General features: G+C 39.2%; 1 protein-coding gene across 1 annotated transcript; it reads right to left on the minus strand.

Moving 5' to 3' along the window:
* Positions 1–12696: 12696 nt before the first annotated feature.
* On the minus strand, positions 12697–13679 carry LOC110300373 (alpha-defensin-related sequence 12-like). Its single transcript, XM_021170540.1, has 2 exons — positions 13508–13679; positions 12697–12925 (listed from the first exon to the last, which is right to left on the minus strand). The coding sequence occupies exons 1-2, from the start codon at positions 13677–13679 to the stop codon at positions 12831–12833; spliced, it is 267 nt and encodes an 88-aa protein (XP_021026199.1). The 3' UTR covers positions 12697–12830.
* Positions 13680–17967: the final 4288 nt, after the last annotated feature.

Raw genomic sequence — 17967 nt, forward strand, 5'->3', positions numbered from 1 at the left:
CAAGGAATTTCAGGAATGCAAGAGACCCCAGATGTTCTCTTACACCTTAGGGAACTCCAAAAGAGAGAATTGTGGTCTTCACAATTAAAGGGCTCTCCCCTTTTAGCTGAGTCTCAGTTGCAAATCCAGCCTTTCAACTGAGAACAGCTGAAGCTTGAAATAAAACTTCAATTAATTACAATTAAAATTAAGTCTATGGTCTTTCAGTGTTTTATGAGTCTATAACACTGGGAGCTAGGGTCATTTTTTTTAAAAGGTTTTGAAATGATAAGATTCTTATTTTCAAATCCAAGGTCTTCACAAAGGCATATACCAAATGTTAGTTGAAAACTGCCTTGAGACTGAACAAATCAGGCCAAGCCTGAACAGTTCCCATGAAAGAGGTCATTTCTTAAAAGGGGGAAGAATTGAAGAAGAAAAAGAGAAGGGTGGGTCAGAGTCTCTGTCTTTTAACCAGGCCTTGAAGGAGGTGACCCTGGTAATGATATGCACAGGTGATGGGATTGAGGCATGCAGAGGGAATGTGCAGTAGTTGCCATGACAACAGGGCAGAGGGCTCCTTGTCAACTAGGGCTGACATCATCACTGGATTGATTGCCTAGGTATAAACAGCTTTTGGTGCTAAACCAAATATTAATGTAGTACATATAGTAAGGATTTTCTAGAGGGGACTGAATTGGAAACATAAGGGTTCTTTAAAGTCAGTTGTGTTGGATGGGTCAAACATGTGAAGGAATGTTGAGCTGAAATGAACACAGGTAAAATTCTAAGTCCAACTTGTGAAAGAATATTTTCCTGAAGCTGTCACAGGAGAAAGGATGCTCTACTAAAGCAAGCATATGAAAAGACACNTGATGAATGATTCTTTGCTAACAACACATGTAATAGTCCATCTTACATGGTGTAATTGACCTACATTTGTTGAGACTCCATAGAGAGAAATGCACCAAAAAAACCAAAAACTTCTGGTTGTGTGCTTGGGCTCTCTTGCAGCTTCTGTGGACTGGGACTAATTGGCATAGTGATGTCAGCTCAGGCAAGACCCATGGAGGACACATGGTGTTTGGAGGGTATAAATAGGACTCAGTAGACAGTGATAAAGTCTGAGGTAGGCTTGCTGGTAGAGCTAGCTGTGCAACTCTTGTTGGTCTGGATTCATCACTAATCTTCTCCCTGAGAGAGGCACAGCTGAGAACTTCTCCTGGCATTCCTGCTGGCCCCTCCTGCTGACTCTTGCTGAGGATAAGGTCTGACAGTCTTTGCTAGGTAGTGCCATTTGCTGCTGATTCCTGCTTGCTATCCTGACTATCAAATCAGGACTGCTGGTATATCAGTGACGTGTTTTCCAGTGGATCAATCTGCAGCTGTGAACTCATGAACTGAAATGCCTGTTTCCAGACAACACAGATGGAAGTTGCTCAAAACTACCATTATTAAATAAGCCCACTTCCCTTTCCAGCCTCCCCCATCCTTTCTTTTCCACTACCTACGGTGTGTGCTGTGGTAAAAGAGAGGTTAAAACATTTAAAAACCATCTTTGAAAAAAGGGGTTGAAAAAAAAGTTACAGGGGACCTTGAGAAGAAAGCAAATTGAAGAAACAATATTAATAATCCTCATGTAATAAGAAAGCATATTGGTAATTTACTGTTTGTCTGCCTTGTTTACTAAATATAGAGATGAGCTTCATCCTGTAAAACAACTCTTTAAGTACTGTCTTCTGGTAGATACCTTTTTATAAAGAAATATTCCAGTGGTGGACCTAGAGACACAGAGAACATTAGGCACTAAAATCAGGCCTACTACACAATAACAGAGAATCTGAGAGAAGTCCCATTCTGTGATGAATGGGTTTGCTGTGCTGGCTATATCAGAGAATGCAACTTGAACAACTCTACTAGTAGGAAAGAATATCCTTAAAGACATACCATTCCTATGCATCTCCAGGATGTGAGGATTTTTCTTACTGCTTTTCTTGTAGGTGATCCTGGAACCCACCCCCTGCCCATATCCTTATTAATACTCATAAAATTCTTCAATATGTATAATCTCTTCTAATAGTTAGAATGTAATAGACTCTCTGGTTAAATTTATATATTTAAATATAACATTAACTCCTCACAATTTTTTTCTCCTCTAAATTATAGTTAGTACATTTTAAACGTATCTTGGAATAAAACGTTTATGGCACAAGGAAATCTTCTATACATATTTGGTTTTCATGCTTGATTACAGATGATTAAAAAAGAAAAGAAAAAAACATGTGTGTGTGTGTGTGTGTGTGTGTGTATAATATTTCTACTTAGGCATGGGGAATATGAGGGATACTTTAGTAGGGTAAAGAAAGGGGTATGAGAGAGAGAAAGAGAGAGAGAGAGAGAGAGAGAGAGAGAGAGAGAGAATATCTGCATTATATAGGGAAGAGCTTCTTGGCGAAAGGCAGCTAACCCCTTGGGTGGGAAAGATAAAGTTTGAGGGCAGGTTATGCCAGGGAGATANTGAGGAATGCTGGGAGAATCTGTAGGAGAGGTCAACTTTGGTATGTAAAATATGCAACTCAGTCATTTTCCCAGGGTCTGGGAAACCAAACACATATATTTATATAAAATAATATCTGTGTGTGTGTGTGTGTGTGTGTGCATGTGTGTGTGTCTTTCTAGAATGTTTTGTATATCTAGTCCCTTATGTTTAGCTATCTAAGCTTGATGATGTGTGGCCATTCACCTGTTCTTTGATCATGTTATGGTATGATACCCAAGATATTCCTGGCCTAGAGATGCCGCAGGTTTTTTTTGTTTGTTTGTTTTTTGTTTTGTTTTGTTTTGTTTTGTTTTTCAGTCAGCTGCATCCTGGGACCCTGAGGACTAACAGGAAAATAACAGAGAAGAGGGTGAACTTCTCCTGCAGGATGAGGGAGCATGTGTGCAGAGTGAAGGCTAACTGAATACAGAGGTCTCTTATGATCCTGTCAGGGAAAGGCTTTTGTTAAGCAGTTTCCCTAGAAACTGAGATTCAATAGAAACTTGGAGAGTTTTCATCATATTCAAAGTCATTGAATTGAGGTTATTCAATGGCTGTAGCATAGCCCCAATGGGCTCAACTACTAGCCTGTATTCTCTATCAATTGTTTTGCATTTCACATAACTGTCTCTTCTTACTTTGGGTAATATTTCTGCTCTGTGTCAAAAACCCAACTGGTGACTGATCACCTAGTGTGAGGCTATACTTGACACATCCCTGTCTTTGAGAATGAGTGAGAAGTCTTACTCATTTATCTATAAAGAATTGAAGTGAAGCATATATATATATATATATATATATATATATATATATATATATATATATCAGGCATTCTAAGCCATAATTTGCATATATAACCATTACTTTTTAAATGGACATGGTATTTCCAGGAAATGGTGGCTGGGATTCTATTGACTTCCAAGCTGCTCTATGGCACAAAACAAGTACAAGAACAATTTGTTCATCAAAGATTCTGGGATGCAGACAGTTATAAGAAGAAATAAACTATTGAAACTGAGGCCCATCTTCTGGTTCAAGACTATACATGACATGGAAGCACAAAAGTTTGTGTCCATAGGCCATGACCTCTGATCCTACAGATGAGCAAGATGCTTACTGGAGACCAGTTTTCTATTTCCCCCAACTCACCTCTCCTACTCACAGGACATGTTGAGCAAGATGTTCACTTGAAGGAGAAAGAAAAGGCCTTAAGTGACAAAGAAGTAACAATCCAGGATCAACTCTGGATTGGATTAAAATATGTGTGTTGTCTGAGGATGAAAAGATTGCATTCAAAAGGACAGAAAAACAATAGTAACAGAGGAAAGATATCCTCAGTGTCAACAAAGTGACTTTGCAGTCTCTGACTCAGTAGCACCATCTACTGTCCTGTTTCCTGTGCACTTACTGATTATGTCAAAAGGACAAGGTTCATGAGAGCCAAGCTTGGAGAGAAATACCTTGAATCAGGAACAGGACTTAGAAGCCAAGTATTTATTCAAAGAAATCACAAACACAGAAATTCCAAGGTTTATGAAAGACACTGGGGCAGAGACCAGTCCAAGCAGGAGAGTGTGCAGGCTGCAGAAGCAACAGAGCTTCTTTGACAGGGCCCCTTCAGGCCTTCGTCCTCAGCCAGGAGGCAGAGCTGATCCTCAGACCTCTATGCACCTTCCCAGGAGAGGAGAGTTGTACTCCAGGGAAGGCTCTGACAAGTTTGCCATCTTCTATCATTGGTATCTCAAAGACCAGTCCACACAGGAGAGCGTGCGGGCCACAGAAGCAACAGAACTTCCTGGACAGGGTTCCTTCAGGCCATCNATCATCCTCAGCCTGGAGGCAGAGCTGATCCTCGGACTTCTGTGTACCTTGTCCACCAGAGGAGAACTTGCCTGCAGCGAGTACTATGACCCTGGGACTCAGGAGAGAGTAGACTCCCAGGATTACTGACAGAGACTAACAGAATAACAGGAGGAACATGCTCAAGTCAGAGACAGCTAGAACCTCTAACACCAGAGATTACCAGATGGCAAAGGCAAACGTAATAATCTTACTAACAGAAACCAAGACCACTCGTCATCATCAAAACCCAGTATGCCCACCACAGTGAGTCCTGGATAGCCCAACACACCAGAAAAGCAAGATGTGGATTTATAATCATATTTCATGATGCTGGTAGAGGATTTTCAGAAGGACATTGATAACCCACTTAAAGAAATATAGGAGAATACTGCTAAACAGGTAGAAGTCCTTAAAGAGGAAACACAAAAATCCTTTAAAGAATTACAAGAAAACACTGCTAAACAGGTAGAAGTCTTTAATGTGGAAACACAAAAATCCCTTAAAGAATTACAGGAAAACACAACCAAACAGGTGATGGAATTGAACAAAACCATCCAAGATCTAAAAATGGAAGTAGAAACAATAAAGAAAACCCAAAGGGAGACAACTCTGGAGATATAAATCCTAGGAAAGAAATCAGGAACCATAGATGTGAGCATCAGCAACAGAATACAATAGATGGAAGACAGAATCTCAGGTGCAGAAGATTCCATAGAAAACATGGACACAATAATAAAAGTAAAAGCAAAATTCAAAAAGATACTAACTCAAAACATCCAGGAAATCCAGGCCAAATGAGAAGGCCAAACCTAAGGATAATAGGTATAGATGAGAATAAAGCTTTTCAACTTAAAGGGCCAATAAATATCTTCAACAAAATTATAGAAGAAAACTTCACAAACCTAAAGAAAGAGATGCCCACAGACATACAAGAAGCCTACACAACTCCAAATAAACTGGACCAGAAAAGAAATTCCTCCCAACACATAATAATCAGAACAACAAATGCACTAAATAAAGGTAGAATATTAAAAGCAGTAAGGGGAAAAGGTCAAGTAACATATAAAGGCAGATCTATTAGAATTACACCAGAATTCTCACCAGAGACTATGAAAGCCAGAAGATTCTGGACAGATATTATATAGACCCTAAGAGAACACAAATGTCAGTGCAGGCTACTATACCCCACAAAACTCTCAATTACCATATGTTACATCCACTCAAGTAGTGACCTGAGTGACAGGCCTAGAAACCTGGACACAGTCTTGAGGCAAATAATTCCCCGAAACTTATTCTCAAATCATGGCATCCTGTATAACAAATGCTCCAATGTTCTTGCTTTAGTCAGTGAATGGATATGTGTGCTTTCCCTCAGTATTGTTTAATTATAGGAGTCTCCAAGCAATGACTTGCCAAATATCTAAGCAAATCGAACTTTGCTTCCTGGCCTTCACCAATGCCCTAGGTATTTCTTGAGCCGACCATGGACTTTGAATTCAGTAAGAATGTTGCCCATTTAGTGACATTCAGAATTGCCTCTAGTATTGTAAGAAAGATAGTGAGAGGAATCAGACATCACTCTCTACTACATAGAGTTAGAAATCTCAGGGCAAGCTACTCCCATATGCAAGTATTTACCATGGCCTAGGAAGAAGGAAGGTTGTAGTCTAGGGAGGAACTAGAGTAAATACTTAAAGCTATAGATAGCTGAGCCACTCCCATACACAGGAATTTACAATAGCCTAGGGGGAAGATGGACTATACTATAAACTTGAACTGGAACTATGGAAAGGCCATAAAGCTCTTGCCTCTGACTTTTAAGATTAAACTGACCATAGGTAGGCCTGCTTTTGATACCAGTTTTTAANATTGATTTTTATTTCAGTTGGTTCCTGTTAGCTTTTGGTATGCATTCCTCTGTTTTGTTTAAAAGTCACTTGTAAGACTGGTGCTTGCTTTGACACAATTACATTCAGATACCACACTCCTTGTGTCCATACTTGTTTGTCACCCTTTTCATAGCCAACTCCTTGCCCACCTGTCTGGAACCCCAATTTCTTCCGCAGATTGAGGGAGGCCAACTGGGGCCGGTCCCCAGCAACCATGGATGGAGAAACCAAAGTATTCCATGACAAAACCAAATTCACACAATATCTTTCCATGAATCTAGCCCTACGAATGATAATAAAGGGAAAACTCCAACACAAGGAGGGAAAATATGCCCTAGAAAAAGCAAGAAACTAATCCTTCAACAACCTAAAAGAAGATAGGCACAAGTACAGAATCCCAACTCTAACAACAAAAATAACAGGAAGCAAAAATTACTTTTCCTTAATAGCTCTTAATATCATGGGACTCAGTTCCCCAATAAAAAGACATAGACTAACAGACTGGCTACATAAACAGGACACAACATTTTGCTGCATACAGGAAACCCACCTCAGGGACAAAGACAGACACTACCTCAGAGTAAAAGGCTGGAAAACTATTTTTCAAGCAAATGGTCCCAAAAACAAGCTAACATAGAATAAAATCGACTTCCAATCCAAAGTAATAAAAAAAGACATGGGGGCACTTCATACTCACCAAAGGTAAAATTTACCAAGATGAACTATAAATTCTGAACATCTATGCTCCAAATGCAAGGGTATCCACATTCATTAAAGAAATTATAGTAAAGCTCAAAGCCCACGTTGCACCACACACAAAAATAGTGGGAGACTTCAACACCCCACTCTCATCAATGGACAGATCCTGAAAACAAACTAAACAGAGAAACAGTGAAACTAACAAAAGTTATGAGCCAAATGGATTTAACAGATATCTACAGAACATTTTATCCTAAAACAAAAGGATACACCTTCTTCTCAGCACCTCATGGTACCTTCTCCAAAACTGATTATATAATCAGTCACAAAACAGGCCTCAACAAATACAAAAGTAGTGAAATTATGCCATGCATTATATCAGATCACCACGAACTAAGGCTGATCTTCAATAACAAATTAAATAATAGAAAGCCAACATTCATGTCGAAGCTGAACAACATTCTACCCAATGATAACTTGGAAAAAGAAGAAAGAAAGAAAGAAATTAAAGACTCTTTAGAGTTTTATGAAAATGAGGCCACAACATACCCAAACTTATGAGACAAAATGAAGACAGTCCTAAGAGGAAAACTCATGGNTCTGAGTGCCACCAAAAAGAAATGAGATAAAGGATATACTAGCAGCTTGACAGCACACCTAAAAGCTCTAGAACAAAAGGAAGCAAATTCACCCAAGAGGAGTAGATGGCTGGAAATAATCATACTCAGGACTGAAATCAACCAATTGGAAACAAAAAGAACTATACAAAGAATCAAAAAAAACAAGGAGCTGTTTCTTTGAGAAAATCAGCAAGATAGATAAACACTTAGCCAGACTAACTAGAAGGCACAGGGACAGTATCCTAATTGACAAAATCAGAAATGGAAAGGGAGACAAAACAATAGAACATGAGGAAATCTAAAATATCACCAGATCCAACTACAAAAGGTTATACTCAACAAAACTGGAAAACCTAGATAAAATTAACAATTTTGTAGGCAGATACTAGGGACCAAAGTTAAATCAGGATCAGATTAATGATCTAAACAGTCCCATATCCACTAAAGAAATGGAAGTAGTTGTTAATAGTCTCCCAAACAAAAAGAGACCAAGACCAGATGGGTTTAGTGCAGAGTTCTAACAGACCTTCAAAGAAGACCTAATTCCAATTCTCCTCAAACTATTCCATAAAATAGAAACAGAAGGTACTCTACNCAATTCATTCTTTGAAGTCACAATTACACTGATACCTAAAATACACAAAGACCCAAGAAAGAAGGAGAACTACAGAACAATTTTCCTTATGAATATCAATGCAAAAATACTCAATAAATTTTCGTTCACCAAATCCAAGAACATATTAAAATACTCATCCATCATGATCAAGTAGGTCTCATCCCAGGAATGCAGGGATGGTTTAATATACAAAAAAAAGTCAATGTAGTTAGAAATATCAGAAATTCAAGGCCCATAACTAAACATAATTAAACAATATATAGGAATCCAGTAGTCAACGAAACTAAATGAAGAGAAACTTGAGGTATTCCCACTAAAATCAGGGACTAGACAAGGCTGCCCACTTTCTTCTGTCCTATTCAATACAGTACTTAAAGTCCTAGCCAGAGCAATTAGACAACAAAAGGAGATTAAGCAGATACAAATTGGAGGAAAGAAGTCAAAATATCACTATATGCAGATGATATGATAGTATATATAAGTGATCCTAAAAATTCCACCAGAGAACTCCTAAACCTGAAAAACAGCTTCAGTGCTGTAGCTAGATATAAAATTAACTCAAACAAATCAGTGGCCTTTCTCTACACAAAGGATAAACAGATTGAGAAAGAAATTAAGGAAACAACACCCTTCACAATAGTCACAAATAATTTAAAGTACCTTGGTGTGACTCTAACTAAGGAAGTGAAAGAACTGTATGATAAGAACTTCAAGTCTCTGAAGAAAGAAATTGAAAATATCTCAGAAGATGGAAAGATCTCCCATGCTCTTGGATTGGCAGGATCAATATAGTCAAAATGGCTATCTTGCCAAAAGGAATCTACAGATTCAATGCAATTCCCATCAAAATTCCAACTCAATTCTTCACTGAGTTAGAAATGGCATTTTGCAAATTCATCTGGAATAACAAAAAACATAGGATAGCAAAAAAATATTCTCAACAATAAAAGAACTTCTGGTGCAATCACCATTCCTGACCTCAAGCTGTATTACAGAAAAATTGCGATAAAAAAATAACTGCATGGTACTGGCACAGGGACAGACAGTAAGATCAATGGAATAGAATTAAAGACCCAGAAATGAATCCACACACCTATGGTCACTTGATATTTGACAAAGGAGCTAAAACCATCCATTGGAAAAAAGACAGCATTTTCAACAAATGATGCTGGCACATCTGGCAGTTATCATATAGAAGACTGTGAATTGATCCATTCTTATCTCCTTTTACAAAGCTCAAGATTAAGTAGATCCACATAAAACCAGAGACACTAAAACTTATAGAGGAGAAAGTGGGGGAAAGCCTCTAAGATATGGGCAGAGGGAACAAATTCATAAGCAGAAGAGCAATGACTTGTGTTGTAAGACCAAGAATCAACAAATGTGACCTCATAAAATTGAAAAACTTCTGTAAGGCAAAAGATAATGTCAATAAGATGAAAAGGACATTAGCAGATTGGGAAAGGATCTTTACCAATCCAAAATCTGATAGGGGACTAACATCCAATATATACAGATCTCAAGAAGCTGAACTCCAGAAATTCAAATAACCCCATTAAAAATGGGGTACAGAGCTAAACAAAGAATTCTCAACTGAGGAATACCCAAGGGCTGAGAAGCAACTGAAGAAATGTTCAACATCCTTAAACATCAGGGAAATGCAAATCAAAACAACCTTGAGATTCTACCTCACACCAGTCAGAATAGCTAAGATCAAAAATTCAGGTGACAGCAAATGCTGGTGAGGATGTGGAGAAAGAGGAACACTCCTTCACTGCTAGTGGGATTGCAAGCTTGTACAATCACTCTAGAAATCAGTCTGGTGGTTCCTCAGGAAATTGGACATAGTACTACTGGAAGATCCAGCAATATCTCTCCTGGGCATATACCCAGAAGATGTTCCAACTGGTAATAAGGACACATGCTCCACTATGTTCATAGCAGCCTTATTTATAATAGCCAGAAGCTAGAAAAAAACAGATGTCCCTCAACAGAGGAATGGAAACAGAAAATGTGGTGCATTTACACAATGGAGTACTACTCAGCTATTAAAAACAATGAATTTAAGAAATTCTTAGGCAAATGGATGGATCTGGAGGATATCATCCCGAGTGAGGTGACCCATTCACAAAAGAACTCACTTGATATGCACTCACTGATAATAGGATATTAGCCCTGAAACTTAGAATACCCAAGATACAATATACAAAACACAAGAAAATCAAGAAGAAGGAAGACCAAAGTGTGGATACTTCATTCCTCTGCAGAATAGCGAACAAAACACCCATGGAAGGAGTTACAGCGACAAAGTTTGGAGCTGAGATGAAAGGATGAACCATCCAGAGACTGCCCACCCAGCATCCATCCCATAAAAAAACAGCAAACGCAGACACTATTGCATATGCCAGCAATATTTTGCTGACAGGACCCTGTTATAGCTATCTCTTGTGAGGCTATGCCAGTGCCTGGCAAATACAAAAGTGGATGCTCATTGTCATCTATTGGATGGAACACAGGGCCCCCAATGTAGGAGCTAGATAAAGTACTCAAGGAGCTGAAGGGATCTGTAACTCTATAGGTGGAACAACAATATGAACTAACCAGTACCCTCANAGCTTGTTTCTATAGCTGCATATGTAGCAGAAGATGTCCGAATTGGCTATCATTGAGAAGAGGCTCATCAGTCTTGCAAACCTTATATGCCCCAGTACAGGGGAATGGCCAAGAAGTGAGAGTGGTTTGGCAGGGGAGCAGGGCAAGGGGAGGGTCTAAGGGATTTTGAGGATAGCATTTGAAATGTAAATGAAGAGCCAGCTGTGGTGGTGCTTACCTTTAATCCCAGCACTCAGGAGGCAAAGGGAGGTGGATTTCTGAGTTCAAGGCCACCCTGGTCTACAAAGTGAGCTCCAGGACAGCCAGAACTATACAGAGAAACCCTGTCTCAAAAAAAACAACAACAACAACAACAACAAAAACAAACAAACAAAAAGAAATGTAAATGAAGAAAATATCTAATAAAAAATTGAAAAAAATGCCTTAAAGAAAAGATTTCAAACATTTTATAAAACATGCACAACCATGGTAAGTTATTATATTTATGAAGAGCTAGGTACTATCACTTCTTAAATGATAATTGGCACATGTATATACATATGCACATAATTTTAATGCATACCTCTCCACACCATTTTCTATAACAGAGTCTGTGTAACGCTGCTCATATATCTACGTGTCTAGTGCTAACAGTTTGGGACTTAGGCCTACAACTGACAATAGAACCTTGTAAAATTAAAACCTTCCTATAGCAAAGGAAATACTCAATCCAGTAAACACGAAGATCACAGTGTGGTACAGACCCTTTGAAAGCTATACATCTGCTATAGGTTAGTATTCAAAATATGCAAAGAACTAGGAAAATAAATTAAGAATCTAATAAAACAACCCAATTAAAAATCACATATGAATCTGAACAGAGAATTTTGGAAAAAATACAAACAAACAGAATATTGAAATGAGATCGGGAATGATTGTGGTGATAGGGCTATAATGGGAGATGGATACAAAANCTCTACCCCTTGTAGTGGAAGTATTGCCAATAGTTAGCTGCTGGGTGAGAAAGACAGTTCTTCATGAGTATATCTCCTTATGAAAGGACCATGTTCCAGTGGAAAATTTAAAAACATAAGGACAAGCACAAATTGATCCAAATGGTTTAGAAAAAGGAAATGAATTAGGGTGTTTAGGGAAGGGGGTGATTCTGGGAAGAGTTTGTGCACTGATGAATATTATCCAAAGAGGCTAACTAGTTTTTGGAAACTTTCAAAGAATTAATAAAAGTTGCCAATAAGTATATTTTAAAGTGTTCAATATTGCTATCAGAGGATTGGAATTTCAAAGTTTTGGGGGGTGGGGGGCTCATGTAAACCCAGTCAGAATGACTAAGATGAAGAATTCAATTGTACACAAATAGGGGTGAGGATCTAGGGGAAGGGGGAACACACAGGCACTGCTGGTGGGATTGCAAGCTGGCACAAGAACTAAGGAAATCAGTGTGGAGAACTGTCACAAAACTGCAGGGAAATCTCCATGACACAGCTGTACTACTCCTTGGCAAATGCCCAAGGACTCAGGTCGGCCCTCACAGTTACTTGCTCAACCATCTTCATTGCTTCTGAATATTCAACAGTTATAGAAAGGAAGGGACATAATGTCCTTCAACTGAAAAAAATGGATCATGAAAGTATGGGACTTATTTTTGACTGTGAGTGTAATGTAAAGCACAGCAGAGTTGATGGAGAAGTGGTTAGAGCAGATTGTCTTGTCTCTGTGTATCTAACCTCCTGCTCATCCTTGATATGACTGCTAAAATGGAACCAAGAGTTATTTTACAAAGGATTCACTGAAGATTCTGCTGCATGGCTCAGAAGAGTCCTGTCTAAGCCACATAGAAAGGCTCAAAGAAACATAAACACAGATTCTTTTTTCTGCAAGGAGTTTATTGGAGAAGGAAGAGCAATCAAGGCTAAGCACAAGGGTCTTGACAGATAGTGAGGTTCAAGAGAACATGGTAATCTTGACCCGGATTCTATGCTCAGCTGCAGCAGAATTTGTGCTGTTTATTTGGAACTTTGGTGCCAATTGTAGGTTTATTTTGGATTGCAATTGCACCTCAGGCACCTCCAGCACAGTGGGCACGACTGGCACCTCGGGCACTGTGGGCACAGCAAAGACCTTCTTCGGGCTGAGGACACAAACAAAACATCAGGTATTAAGTAAGGAGTCCAGCAGTGTGTGTTAGTAAACAATCTTATGAAGATGTACTGTACATAGTACAGAGTAGGTTTGTTGTACTCATGACATCACAGCCAGCACCATGGACATGAGATACTTAACACATACTAAATCACACTTGATCACATACAGGCCATAACACCCACACTACATTTCTTCACACTCTTTGTATTTTCTTGACCCAACACATTGTTACATACACTGGCCTTTGGCTCAGTAGTCAACTTTTTATAAGCAGAATAGATTTTTTTCCTTAACAAAACTATTTATCAGGTGTAAAACGACTTATTAGCATGTTCTATATCTTAAAGGTTTTCACAGGTAAAGTTTTTGATCAAAAACCTTAAAAGGAAGACAATCAAATACACTGCTTTAACTCTTACTGTTACTTCTATGGATAAGACAGGAAAGATCTTAGCAGATGAAGGGACAACTATATGAACCAGACTGCCCTTTACAGAATTCCAGGGCTCATCTCCAACTCTCCCTCAGGAGACACCAAGCCTCCTTCACACTGGGTACCAGCACTCACCTGCATCTTGAAGAGCACAGTCTTCTGGGCTTCCAAAGGAGTCAGACACAGCCTGGTCCTCTTCCCCTGGCTGCTCCTCAGTTTTAGTCCCTTCATCTGTGTTTTGGATAGTATCAGCCTGGACCTGGAAGACCAGCAGGGCAAGGGCAGAGAGGAGGACAAGTGTCTTCATGGCTGGGAGTCACCTGGAGGATTGGTGAGCAGGGGCCCAATGTGTGGAGAGTGACGATCCAGCCTGCATTTATAGGGCAGAGAGGGGTCCCCACTGAGAGAAGGCACTCATTGATGGGAACTGGGAGAGGCTGTTACACTCAAGTTCCCTTTGATGACCCTCTGTCCTCAAGGCTACCATCCTGATATTGTTCTGTGTGTTCAATGCCTCCCTACCCTCCCACTAATAATGATGAAGGGGCCTTGCTATCTTCTCCTGTTTCCCATCTGCTTGAATATTTACCTGTCAATGGTCGGGGAAGCAACAAGCTGGGCATTGCCTATTTTAATAAGGACATGAAGCAAAGGATCACTGTCTTTTCAACTTGGAGCCTGGACCAGACCTTGACCAGGCAGACTGGACAGTCAGTTCTTTGCATAATTCAGGTTATTTTGATTTTGTGAATTTCCTCCTTTAGGGTCAAGAAAGTAAAATGGCCATTTATCTCCAGTGAACTGAGTTCAAGAGACAGTGTTTGTCAGAGGGAAGCTAGAGTGGGTTGTTCTGAAGAAGTCAGAGTGACAGAACATATATCATAAGAGTGTGCTCTGGGTGCCTCTTCACTCCTGAGAACCATGCAGTGAAGTGCCTTGATTCTTATATGAGAATTTATGGAACTTTTTTCTCTTAGTTAATGAGAGTAGAAAAAATAACTAAAACACATCAAATTTTTTCTCCTGCTTTAAATTATTTATGGTCATTTCTATCTCTGAGTCTATTAAAAAAAAAAAACAAACGTCCTCTTCCATTTGTTTGAATTTAGTGATTTTTGAAGTCTTCTAATACATAAGAAAATACTAGTGTCTATCATTATATGNCTATATGCATAAAATACTTATACAGATCCCACAGAGCTTAAAAGCAAAAGCAATCATGCACAGTCTACTTGTGACAATTGACTATGCTGCTGACTGTCATGAAGCCTCTGTGACAAATATCCTTGATTCCTCAATTTCTTTATAAGATGTTACTCACGGGTGATTACTTTATGCTCATTCTTCATCTCCAAGCATAACCAAGAGTTATCCAATAATTTTTGGAGTAGTCCTACAATTCACATTATTGACTCTGAGTCTTTCATTCATATCTAAGATGTGATACAAGCTGCTCATTCAGAGTACCAAGATTGAAGAGAAATTAAATTACCGCTCACTTTGAGAAATGGAATTTATATGCCATTTACCCATGGTGCTGTGAGGACTAGTCAAGAGTCTCAGGAATGCAAGTGTCAGACTCCTAAATCAAACTGTTTTAAACAAAATTCTGACTCCAGGTAGTAGCATTTGCAAAGATGATCACAGTTTCCAGATGCAGAGTAAAAGGAAGAAGATCAAATGATGCTGCTGCCCTGGTACACACTCTCACAAATGCATCTCTCATGTGATAAGGTCATATATTCTTCTGAAGCAATATCATTCAAACAGTGACATGATACTTCAAGAAGGAATATCAATGAGTCCACGTAATGAGAAATATAGTAAAAATCAAAGAGAAAGGCTATTCAAGAGAAAAAAATATGAAAACAACAAAAACAGCAACAAGCTATGCATAAAGACAGCCAGTAACTGAAATGAAATAAACGAGAACCAAGACAACTAACTAACAGGGAGAGACAGCACCACCTTGCCTGACAACCTGAGTTCAAGTCTCAGGAACCACATATTAGAAGCAGCAAACAGACTGCCAAGAGCTGTCCTCTGGCCTCCACGTGAGTTCTGTGGCACATGAGTTCTCCCTACACGTACAATAAGGGAATAAATATAAAACAAAGTTTACAAAAATGATAACCTTCACAAGGCAGACTTCCCTGTGTATAGTTAGAGAGAGCATGCTTTTGTCCAAAGAAATGACCCCTAGTTTAGCCTAATCCAAAAGAGTCTCAGAAAGTTCATCNTCTTGGCCTTGTACAAATATCGAGTGCCACAGACAGGCCCACTTCAGCCTCTCTCAATCTGTGGGAAATCAAGGTTCCAGAGAGGTGGGCATGGAATTGGCGAGAAAGGTGACAACTGGACACAGACACAAGGGAGTGCTGTATCTGGATGTAATTCTTCACAAAGAGAACACCACTCTTATATAATATAAAAAACAAAGGAGTAGGGTTGTCAGCAGTCAAAGTCCATTGAAGTATCTGACACAAACAGAGGAATGACTTCAAAGGACTGNCAGGAACCAGGAAATATTTACAGTAAAGATAAAACAGCCTGGCCAAGAGTCAACTAAACAGGTAAGAATTTCACACCCTAGTCACAATTTATGCTGTTCCTTTGAGCCTTGTGAAAGCTAGTACCAGGGGTTTCTGCTCTAGCAGACCTTATCATGAATAATGCAACACCACAACCCCCCTTTTCCTAAGCCTTGGTAAATTCTTGCATATGAGAGTAACTTGGCTGTTCTTTTAAGTATCTGTAGGGCATCTCCATTTGCCTAAGAATTTATCAACATTCTTCTAATATGCAATGTAGTCTGCTATACCTGGCTGTAATGAAGATTCTACCTATACTTTGCTAAGCCTGCCCTGAGATTTCTAACTCTTANCCAGTAAAATACTGTAAGAAAGCATGCAAGACCCTCCACAATANGGCATGGGCAAATCTTNGGCATTCTAGCTATGGGAATGNGAAGGTTCCAGGAGGCTACCTTTCTGTGAAACTCTTTGCCTCNGGACTGCTTTCAGGCTTTTTGGACTGTNATGACAGTCACTACTGGAGTGGATGTAGCAATTCAGGAACTTCCAGTTTCTATAAAAACTGAGAATTCCTCTGGGTTGTGATGCTCAGAAGACACGTCCCTATTGAAGTCACATCTTCTCTATCAACATGGTAATTTCAGCAAGTTCCACCACATGGGCAAGAGGCCATCACTTATAACTACAGAGGACCTCTAAAGAAATTGCAGTGAGAAACCTGTGATAGCATGAAAAAANTACCCTATAGAAGCCCAAGTTCTTTTGAAAATATCTCACTGATCACAGAAACTTCAAATGGACAACACATGCTTTACTGGCTCATAGCAGCCAACTCTGTGACAGGCCCACGTCACAGCTTCTGACTGAGACTCTAGCCCCTCTGTGGAAAGCACAGAGAAAAAGTGTGTCNATTGGGGATGGAATCAGAAATCCTATACTGACNTTATAATTAGAATTGCACTAGACTTCTCTCTAGATCCTCAACATGCATCTATAAACCAAGCAGGTTTGTCTCCATGGTTTGAGGACATTCCTCAGCCCAANATGAAGCTCAGCCCCCTTCCCATCAACCACCCTTNATCATAGTCTTCTGGCCAGAAATANCTGCACATTACTCTTTCAGACTTTTACTATTTTTCTTCTTCCCATTATCATTAGATCTGGAATGTACTCCATCAGTTCTCAGCTCATCCCAGTCTCATTTATCCTTACTAGTCACGTCTTTTACCCTAACTTGGGAAACTGCTTATTTTGTGTGATGTCTCTTTAACCAGGAGATTAATGCCATAACATTTTTGTGGTATTTTATACTAGGATCTGCATTCCCTGTTAGTTTAACAAATATAAGCATTTGCTATTGTATAAAACATTTATATGCCATCAAACTTGACCACTTTGTATAAAAAGTAACAACACTAAATTTTCATTTATTGCAGAGCTAGGACAGCTTTGTGTTGTAACTTCATACAAACCATGATAACTTCAACCCTGTTGATAAGCCAGGCNNNATTCTCAACTCATGTAATATGTACAGCTTATTATATTAGCTAATAGTTACTAGTTGCTAAGATCTTTATTCCCTTCTTATAAGTGGTTTTCACAATAACCCAACAATGTAGCTGCTTTTATTGACCAATGTTTTTGGGGGTTTGTAATTGAACCTTGATGAAGATAATTGCATTACTCAGAGAGAATAAAGATTAGGCTACAGAGATGTGGCCTAATCTCTTGGGCTTTGCCAACACCTAATGTTCGACCTTAACTTATGTGTTTCAGAGTGATACCTCTGTCATTTATTGGGATAATTTGTTTTCATTTCTTAGGACTTGATTAGAGATCAAGGTGGAAATGCATCTGCTGACAGATGGTATCTCTACAACTTCTCTTTGGTCTCTATCTCTGTGAATTCCCTCCTCTGGGTTTTTTTTTTTTTTTTTAATTTTTATTACATATTTTCCTCAGTTACATTTCCAATACTATCCCAAAAGTCCCCCATAGCGCCCCCCACTTCCCTACCCACCCATTCCCATTCTTTTGGCCCTGGCATTCCCCTATATTGGG

The sequence above is a fragment of the Mus caroli genome, chromosome 8, assembly GCF_900094665.2.
Source record: "Mus caroli chromosome 8, CAROLI_EIJ_v1.1, whole genome shotgun sequence".
Lineage (NCBI taxonomy): Eukaryota > Metazoa > Chordata > Mammalia > Rodentia > Muridae > Mus > Mus caroli.

What these genes read in the sequence shown, in the direction of transcription:
- LOC110300373 (XM_021170540.1), bottom strand. Translation starts at nt 13,679, where the DNA reads ATGAAGACACTTGTCCTCCTCTCTGCCCTTGCCCTGCTGGTCTTCCAG. An exon ending in CTGTGCTCTTCAAGATGCAG is followed by an intron (nt 12,926 to 13,507) that starts GTGAGTGCTGGT and finishes TTGTGTCCTCAG; the next exon opens with CCCGAAGAAGGTCTTTGCTG.